This window comes from Chinchilla lanigera, unplaced genomic scaffold, assembly GCF_000276665.1.
Source record: "Chinchilla lanigera isolate Chin_1 unplaced genomic scaffold, ChiLan1.0 scaffold00098, whole genome shotgun sequence".
Taxonomy (NCBI): domain Eukaryota; kingdom Metazoa; phylum Chordata; class Mammalia; order Rodentia; family Chinchillidae; genus Chinchilla; species Chinchilla lanigera.
The window spans coordinates 572,095-581,214 of NW_004955499.1; the positions used below are offsets into that span (position 1 = coordinate 572,095).

The following is a 9,120-nucleotide window of genomic DNA, read 5'->3' on the forward strand; positions in this document are numbered from 1 at the left end:
TTTTTTTTTTTTTTCCATTTCTAGAGAACACGAACTGAGGTTCTCAGACATCTAACAGGATGGGAGTTATAATATTTCCTTTATATCGTATTTGGGGGTGCTGACGTCACCCCTGTAACATACTTGGAGTCCCACCAAAGCGCGAGAGACCTGAGCTCACTTTGTAGCCGAAGCTGGCCTCGAACTCGCAGGGATCCTTCTGCCTCAGCCTCCCGAGTGCTGGGACGATGAGCGTGCGCCACCACACCCAGCGCGCTTTTATTTCTTTTTGCTATTGTTTTAAGGTACCGGGAACGGAACTGAGGACCTTGCGCTTGCCCCGGACCTTTAGCTTTTATTTCTTGATTGCTGAGGTATATCAGGTAATCGGAACTGTCACCCTGCGTGGCATTTTCTGTGTCAGTCGCTTCTGTCTTCCCTTTTGCTGTAAAGTTAAGGGGAGGACCTGCACAGGAACACGAAGCTCTTTGATGAGACATTTTACCTCTGCCGGCCGCCGAGGTCTCCGGTCTCACACACCTGCTGTGTTAGACTCGCTTGACCTGTTTGACTGCGGCCGGTCGTTTCTAAGAAAAAGAAGTGTTAGCGCGCCATCTAGGGGTGCTTTAGGAACTACAGGGAAATTTTGAAAATGCTGTAAGCCGGGTGTGGTGGCGCACGCCTGTCATCCCAGCACTCGGGATGCTGAGGCAGGAGGATCGTTGCGGGTTCGAGACCAGCCTGGGCTACAAAGTGAGCTCAAGGCCAGCCTGAACTGCATAGCGAGACCCTGTCTCAAAAAAGATTAAAAAAAAGAAAAAAGAAAAACGGAGGAACGAGGGACCCTCACCTAGAGCCTGGCTTGCGGAGGAAGCTGTGAAAGCCACCCTGAGCCCGAGGGGTCAGCTTCCCAACACCACGGAACTGTTTGGTCTCAGGGGACCGAGGCCACGCCCAGGCGGAGCGGGGACCCTGGGGAGCGCGCGGACTTCAGCAGCGAGGGCCGACAGCTGGCATTTCCCACTACCGCCGTCCCCGAAGGGCAGACTGGGCCTTAGATTAGTTTTTGCTGTAAATAACAATGAAAGGGCTTATTTTCAGGGGAGGTTTTATTTTTCATGTACACCAATCCACATTTATTCATTCCTTTTGTACAGAAGTCCACATTTACTCAAAACGCCCTGTCATCTTCCTCTGGACATTAACATGACTCTCTGCCCTGCATCCCCCGCTCAATTTCTTGCCTTTCCTGTAGAACCACGGGCCCCAGGCTCTGCCGTCCAGCAACAGCGCTCTCCTGAAACGAGCGCTTCTTGCCCGGGGTGCTGGCGCACGCCTGTCATCCCAGCACTCGGGAGGCTGAGGCGGGAACATCTCCATGAGTTCGAGGCCAGCCTGGGCCGCACAGAGAGCTCAAGGCCAGCCTGGACTGCATAGCGAGACCCTGTCTCAAAAGAAACAAACAAAAATTCGTCCTTCTTATCCACGTAGCCCGCTGTAGCGTGTCCGTTGTCTCCGATTTCATCCCACGAACCCTTCGCCCAAGGCTCCTTTCTGCGGGAGTGCCCCGAGTGTGTCGGAGGCGACCCACGCCCGTGCGAGGCCGCGGTTCCTGTCGCACGCTGGGGCGTGCAGGCGGCCGGGTGGGTGGGAGGACGGAGCGCGAGGCCGGGACCTCCCGGGTCAGGGTCCGTCCTGGGTCTCCCGCCCGCGGGCAGTGACAAGCGCCCGGCGCGGTTGTTCAGGCTGTGCACTGCGCAAAGTACCCTGGCAGGCCCCTTACAGCGCGCAGCCGCGCTGGGGTGTGTGCACGCTTTCCGATCACTTTCTGGGAATCAGGAAGGGGCCATTTGGGTGTTCATGACGCCTGCCGGCTGTGCAGGGACAGAGCCGGGATGCTTCTCTCCACTGTGCATCGGTGGCGCGAGGCAGGCCTAGGAAGGGAGGACGGCACCCGGGGTGTGTCTGCCCGGGCTCTTCGGTGCCCTCAGCCAGCCCCCCCCCCCCCCCCGCGCCCCCACGCCCCCACGCCCGCTGCCGGAACGGACGCCCCACCTCGGCCTGAGGAGAGGAGTGCGCATGCTCACGGCCTGGGGCCCGAAGGCGCCCGCAGGCCCCAGGCCCGGCCCCGCCCCTCGCTCGTGTTTCTCTAGAGGCCCCGCCCCTCTCGCCCCAGGCCCCGCCCCTAGGCCGCCGCTCTCAGGCAGGGCCCGCCCCCCTCAGGCAGGGCCCGCCCCCGCCGACTGTCCTCCTATAGTTCCCACCCCTCTGACAGTAGGCCCCGCCCCTCCACCTGCATTTCCCCACAGGCCCCGCCCCTGACAGTAGGCCCCGCCCCCGCCCGCAGTTTCCCCGTAGTCCCCGCACGCGCCAGCCCGGTCCCCTACAGCAGCTGCGCCCGCGGAGCCTGGGCCGAGCAGACGGAGCCCCGGGCAGGGGGATCCGCGCCTCCTCTCCCGAGCGGCCCGATAACTTCACAGATGCCGAGCTCGGCGTCCCCGAGTGACCCCCACAGATCCCGAGCAGGAGTCGCCGAGTGACCCCCATAGATCCCGAGGCCCGGGGTCCACGCTGTCCCCGAGTCCTGGGCAGATCAGGAGAGGGCCGAGTGGGGACGAAAACAGCCGAGGGTGGCATTGACGAAGAGCGCCGAGCGCCCTCGGAAGGACCGAAGTGTTTACGGGGACGTCCGAGAGATCACGGAAAGAGCCGAGAATAACTAAAGGGTCGGCCCTCGAGGAAGAGAACCGAACGCTCTAGGGGAAACCGAAGTGTGTGCGGAGAGGGCTGAACGGTGACGGAAAAAGCCGAGCATGGCTGAAGGGTCGGGCATTGACGAAGAGCGCCGAGCGCCCTCGGGATGACCGAGCGTGTGCGGAGAGGGCCGAGCGTAGCTGAACGCTGAAGCGGAGAGCCGATGTGTACAGAGAGTGACTGGGGGTGGGGGGGCCGGAAAGAGCCGAGGGCAGGCGGACGAAAGCCGAGTGGCTTCGAAAGGCTCCGGTGTGTACGGAGAGGGCCGAGGGGCCACGGAAAGAGCCGAGGGTGAGGAGAGAGGCAAAGAGGGACGGAAGGAGCCGCTTCGGGCTGAAGGAGTAGCGGTGCGGAGCGCAGAGTTGCAGAGGGGCTTGAGAGACAACCCAGAGGGCCGCGGACTACGGGGAGGGCAGGACGGAAAGACCGGGTCGCGGCGTAGCGGGGAACAGTGGGGGGCCGGCCGCCTGTGGGGAGAGGGAGGGAGGGGCCGCCGGCGAGGAGGAGGGGGCGGGCGGGGCCAGGGCGGGCGGGGCGGGGCTACGGCGAGGAGGAAGGGGCGGGGCCAGGGCAGAGAGAGGGGCGGGGCTACCGGCGATGACGAAACGGGCGGGGGGGCGGGGCCGTCGCCTAAAGCGTGGAGAAGGCGGGGCCAGGGCAAAGGAGGGGCGGGGCCACCGGCGAGGGGCGGGGCCGCGGGACGAGTGTGGGGCGCTGCCTCCTGCTGCGAAAACCGCGGAGCCGGACTGGGGTCCCCCGGGGGGCCGCAGAGGGCCGGGCGCTGCGGATTCTAAAGCGCCCGGGACCCCAGGACCTCGTCCGCGCCGAGCCGGGGCTCCAGCGCTGTCAGAGGCGGGGTGTCCGGGTCCCCCTGTAGCCTCCGGGGCACAGGGTTTCCTGTTCCTGCTGCCGCCTCCTGTCCCAGAGTGGCTGCTGCGGCCCCAGGCATCACATCCCCAGAGCGCTCTTCAGCCTGCTGCCCTGTGACTCTGCGCTGGCGGAAGCACTTTCCGCAGAGACCTCGGAAGGCCACGGCCCAGGCTAAGGCCCCCATCGGGGTCTGGGCTCCGAAGCCCCGTTCTCCGAGCAGTAATTCGTGGCCTGCGTAACTCCCGCGCATAGCGTGCTTCAGTGCTTTCCCCGCATGGCAGTGTTCATCTCTCCCGAGACAAACTCCATCCCGCCAGAGCTGCGCAGCGACCCTCCTGCCTCAGCCTCCTGAGTGAGGGGATGACGGGTGTGTACCACCACGCCGGGCTACACTAAATTATTACTATTATTATTGTTGTTGTTATTATTTTGTCTTTTTGAGACGGGGTCTCGCTCTGTAATTCAGGCTGGCCTTGAGCTCACTTTGTAGCCCAGGCTGGTCTAAAACTCAGCAATCCTCCTGCCTCAGCCTCCCGAGTGCTGCGATTACAGGCGTGCGCCACCATGCCCGGCTACACTTAATTATTAAAATAGGACAGATACGTTGTTTTCTGTTCCTTTTCAGGTTTTATTTGTTCAAGTCCGTGCGCTGTACAGTGCGTAAGGTGGGCAGTGTGTGTGCCTGGCCAGAGCCCCGCCTCATGTATCCCCTTCTCCTCCCCTCCCCCGCCTGTCAGGCCCTCCCTTTCTGCAGAAGATCTGTCTCAGGGTCTCCCAGCGGCACAGGTCCTGAGCACCAGGGGGCCCCGGCGCCTGCTTTTCTTAGTAAAGGTGCGTGCCCACACACCCACACGCTTCCACGGTAAAGCGACACTGTATGTGTCTCCGTTAGTAAAATGTACATCTGTATGTTTTCCAAGTACAGAGCACACAGCTATCTATTTTCTTACTAAAACTGTGTTTCTGAGCCGGGCTGGCCCGGCCTGGCCTGCTGGGAGCTCCTCACCGAGCCAGGGCCGACTGCACTCAGGGTGCACCCAAGTTGGCTGTGCTCTTTACAGCAAGAGAGTGTGTGTGCGGGGGCCTCATTCGTTTTACTAAAAGATGCCATGCAAGCGAATATTTATTTTTTTTGGGGGGGGTGGTTTTCTAGTACCGGGAATCGAACCCATGACCTGGCGCTTGCCAGGCAGGCTCTGTGCCACTGAGCTAAACCCCCAGCCCCTTTTCTAGGGATTTTATAGAGCAAATCCACGGAGCAAGGCAGGTCCAAGGTGGGAAAAATGGGAATCCTCAAGGTGGGCATGAGGTGGGACAACACTATGGTCAGCCGATAAGATTACGAGTATAATTGTTCCGGTAAAATTGATCGGATCAGGGTCAAAGGGGAAGCCGGAGTAGGAAGCGCGTGAATACACTCGGGGGGCCGGGTCAGTGACTCCTCCTGGCTGTGTTAAGGGCATTGGTGTGTGTTCAGAACATCAACCCCTGCTGTCCAGCCTTAGCAGTATGTGGGTGCATTGCTTTAACCTTTGGTCTGGAGGTCTGGCCCCCAGCGGAGGCGCCCGCCGCCCACAGAGCTGCAAGGCCTGTCCTCTCTGCCCGGCTCCTCGGGGCCCAGCGCTGTCTGACTGCCAGGGATATTTTATCCAACTCAGCTGCCTACGTACTGCCACTGAGGCATTCTGGAAGGCAGACCGCTTTCTTTGCACATCGCCAGCCTCCTCCTGGGGTTAAACAGTCACTTATATGAGATGTCAGAAGGAAGTGCAGAAGGCCCATAGCGCCGGGTGTGGTGGTGCACGGACGCCCGTCATCCCAGCACTCGGGAGGCTGAGGCTGAGGCAGGAGGATTGCTGTGAATTCAAGACCAGCCTGGGCTACGAACAGCTCTAGGCCCTTCTGAAGTGCATAGCCAGACCCTGGCTGCAAAAGACACACACAGAAAAGGCAGGTAGCGGATATGCTACAGGTGGTCACACATTTTCTTGTCACACATTGCTGGGCAGCTGGGTGTGGTGGCGCATGCCTGTAATCCCAGCTCTCAGGAGGCTGAGGCAGGAGGGTTGCAGTAAATTCGAGACCAGACAGGGCTACAAAATGAGTTCAAGACCAGCCTGAACTGCAAGACCCTGTCTCAAAAAACCAAAAAAGAAATGTGTGGGTGTGTGTGTGTATATATACTGTAAGCAAGCTAATGGGGGTTACTGTTGTATAACAAGTCCTCCTCTTCTGACCAACAGGGTTTATTCTGGGAGCCCCATGGTGGCCGCCCAGCCTCCCCCGAGGAGGAGGAGGAGGAGGAGGAAGAGACAGGAGAGACCACAGACAGACAGAGACAGACAGACAGAGACAGATAAGAGACAGACAGAGACAGAGATGGGAACGGAGACAGCCGGGGAGACGGTGGCCTACGTCGCCTTTGCAAGAGAGGAGCTGGGGGTGAGGGCTGAGGCGTTTGTTGTCTGAAATCCACAGAAAATGAAGGGCAGCCTCAGACACGGCGAGCAGAGAACACTTTTTCAACTGTGCTAATGATCAGAAAGACTGCTGAAAATTAAGAATTTTTCATCATCAAACTATACTTTCAAAATGCTGGTTGCAGCCAGGTGTGGTGTCGCACGTCTGTAAACCCAGCACTCAGGAGGCTGAGGCAGGAGGGTCGTGGTGAGTGTGAGACCAGACTGGGTTACAAAGTGAGCTCAAGCCCAGCCTGAACTGCAGAGCGAGACTCTGTCTCAAAAAGACAAAAAAAAAAAAAACACCACAAGCTAAAAATACTGGTTGCAGCTGAGCGTGTTGGCGCACACCTGCCATCCTGGCGCTCAGGAGGCTGAGGCAGGAGGATCACTGTGAGTTTGAGGCCAGCCTGGGCTCCATAGTGAGATCTGTCTTCAAAACACCAAGGTATGGTGAACCACAAAACTAGCTAAGAAGCTACATAACGTGTGTGTTGTATCTCTACAACCATCTCTCTGCCTCTCTCTCTATATTCCATGGCTATAGCTATTGACCCCATCTGTGGACATGCCTGCCTGCCCCTCTGGACTCTGAATACTTGTTCGTTTTATCTTGGTAGCTGCAGACTTGGTTTTGTTTTGTTTTGTTTTTCGGTGTTTTCGGGGTGCGGATTGAGACACGGTCTCACTGTGTAGCTCAGGCTGGCTTTGAACTCCAAGGTGTCCTCCTGCCTCAGCCTTCTGAGTGCTGGGATGGCGGGCGTGCGCCACCACGCCAGCACCAGCAGAGAAGGTTGATTTACATTGTACCTTGCGTTAGGCTTTATGTACGTACTATTACGTGCTGTTATACCATGAATGTTCGTCTGTAGCTGCGGGGATAAATGTGTTTCCAGTTTGTAATTAACACGTCATCGCATGCATTAACAGGGTGCAGCATGGGCTGTGAGGCCCTGTGCATCATGGAGAGGTTAAATCATCATAATCAACATGCCCCTGACCTTGCGTAACATTTCTTTGTGCTGACAGCATTTAAAATCTACTCCCTCAAAAAAAAAAAAAATCTGCTCATTCACGATGTGTGGGGTGCACATGCCTGTCATCCGAGCGCTCGGGAGGCTGAGGCAGGAGGATTGCCGGGAAGTCACGGCCAGCCTGGGGTCTGTGGTGAGTTACACGCTGAGTCCCCCAAATTGGTGTCACCCAGGGTGTCGCTCTGGGGCCTGATTGGAAAGGGTCTCCTGTGGAGGGCATTAGTGGAGGATCTGGAGAGGAGACCGTCCTGCCTCGGGACCTCCTCTGTTTTTTTGAGTTAGGGTCTCACTGTGCAGTGCAGGCTGGGCTTGAAGTCACTGTGGAGCCCAGGCTGGCCTCGAACTCCCAGAGATCCTCCTGCCTCAGCCTCCCGATTGAGTTTCACAGAGGCCCCGGGCTCAGCCCAGCAAAGCTGGGCTGTGGCCACTATGTGTCCCCATGTGCAGGGTTGGGGCCGACTTCACCCCAAGGTACCCAGAGGCCAGAAGGTTCTGGGGCGACACCGGAATCCACAGAATCTCGGCACCACAAGCCTGGGAAGAAGGGCGAAGTCTGGGAGACAGCAATAAATGACCTGAAAGTTACGCCCTTTGAGTAACTCGGGCGGTGGCAGGCCGTGGTGACACTTGCCGTCATCCCAGTGCTCGGGAGGCTGAGGCAGGAGGATCTTTGTGAGTTCGAGGCCAGCCTGAACTGCATAGTGAGGCCCTGTTTCAGAAAGCCCAAAAAACAAGAAACAACGAAGCTCAGAAAGAAACAGGCACCTGCGGTGTGCAGTGCAAGCGCTGGGTAGTCTCTGGCCTGGGGGGCCGCGTGGGCGGAAGAGGAAGCATTGGTCATGGGGAGCCCGCGGGCGTGCTCTGCACTTGCCATCCAGAAGCTCTAGGGGATGGAGCACTCTCAGGACTAAGAATAGCCGGTGGAGAGGCCACTTGTGGAAGGCGCCTCTGTGTTTATTTCGCAAGCCCAGGTCAGGCCAGGGAGCTGCGAGGCGAGGCTGAACCCTGTGAGTGGTCCTCCTGCCTCAGCATCCCTCCGCGTGCTGGGAGCAGGCAGAGGCAGGGAAGTCTGGGGTCTCCCACACAGGATGAGCTGCAGAGCACAGGACGCACCTGAGCGACTCGGTGAGACCCCGTCTCGAAGAAAACAGTCAGGCGTGGGGCCGCACGCTGGTCAGGCCAGCACTGGGGAGGCTGAGGCGGGAGGATCGCCCGAGCTGGAGGCCAGGCTGAGCCGTGTAGCGAGACCCTGGCTCAGAAACCACAATGAAAGAGAACCTCACGGTCACGGGGCTTCCTGGGGGCCACGCAGGGCCCAGTCCTCAGCACCGCACCGCCTGTTGGCCCTGCCAGGCCTGGCCCGCTAGGCTGAGGCAGGACGGTCACCAGCTGCTCCCAGAGTTGGCGGGCATAGCTCCCACCAGCCCGGGATGCGTGGCACCGGGTCAGGCCCGGCCGGGTGACTGCAGAGGTGAGGGCGGGGGTGACAGAGGTGGCGGGTGAGTGCGGCCGGCCCGTCTCTGCGCTCAGCGCTCGGGTATGCGGCGTCCACCCCGGAAAGGGCGCGGGCTGCCGCTCGGCGGTGCGCCGTGAAGGCACGCGTGGATTGTCGCCCCGCGAGCTGCGGGCCGAGGCCTGCCCCCGCCGGCCTGGCCCCGCCCTGGGCGACAAGCACGCGCGCCTGGGCGCTGCACACACCGGCGGCGTCCCCTGGCCTCGCCTGGCCTGTTGTGTCCTCTCCTGTCCTCTCCTGCCCTGTCCTGCCGCCCGCCCAGGTCCAGGGCTCCCGTGTCGTCTGGGGCAGCGTGCACACCCGGTGAGCGGGGACGGGGACGGGGAGGCGTGGGTCGGGGACGAGGTCCACACCGCGCTCTGTGCGTGTCGGGCTGGCCCGGCAGGCGCCAGCAGGAGCAAGTTTGGCCCGTGTCCTCACGCCCCTCCCGGCCGCCGCGGGCCCAGCAGGTGGCCCCTTGCCTGCCGCCCCGCGCCCCTGCCGGCCGCCTCTGTGCCCACGCGTGTCCTGC

The 9,120-nt window shown here is 60.3% G+C and overlaps 1 protein-coding gene across 5 annotated transcripts in view; it reads left to right on the top strand.

Annotated features, from left to right (window-relative positions):
- Positions 1–2,326: 2,326 nt before the first annotated feature.
- Plcxd1 (phosphatidylinositol-specific phospholipase C, X domain containing 1) overlaps positions 2,327–9,120 on the top strand; it is a gene marked incomplete in the record, with an annotated part of 10,966 nt that continues 4,172 nt past the window's right edge. The window contains 1 exon segment of one of the 5 annotated variants that reach the window (XM_013505585.1): positions 2,327–3,024. In XM_013505585.1, coding sequence (XP_013361039.1) covers positions 2,897–3,024 — 128 coding nt within the window. 5 annotated transcript variants of the gene reach the window in all.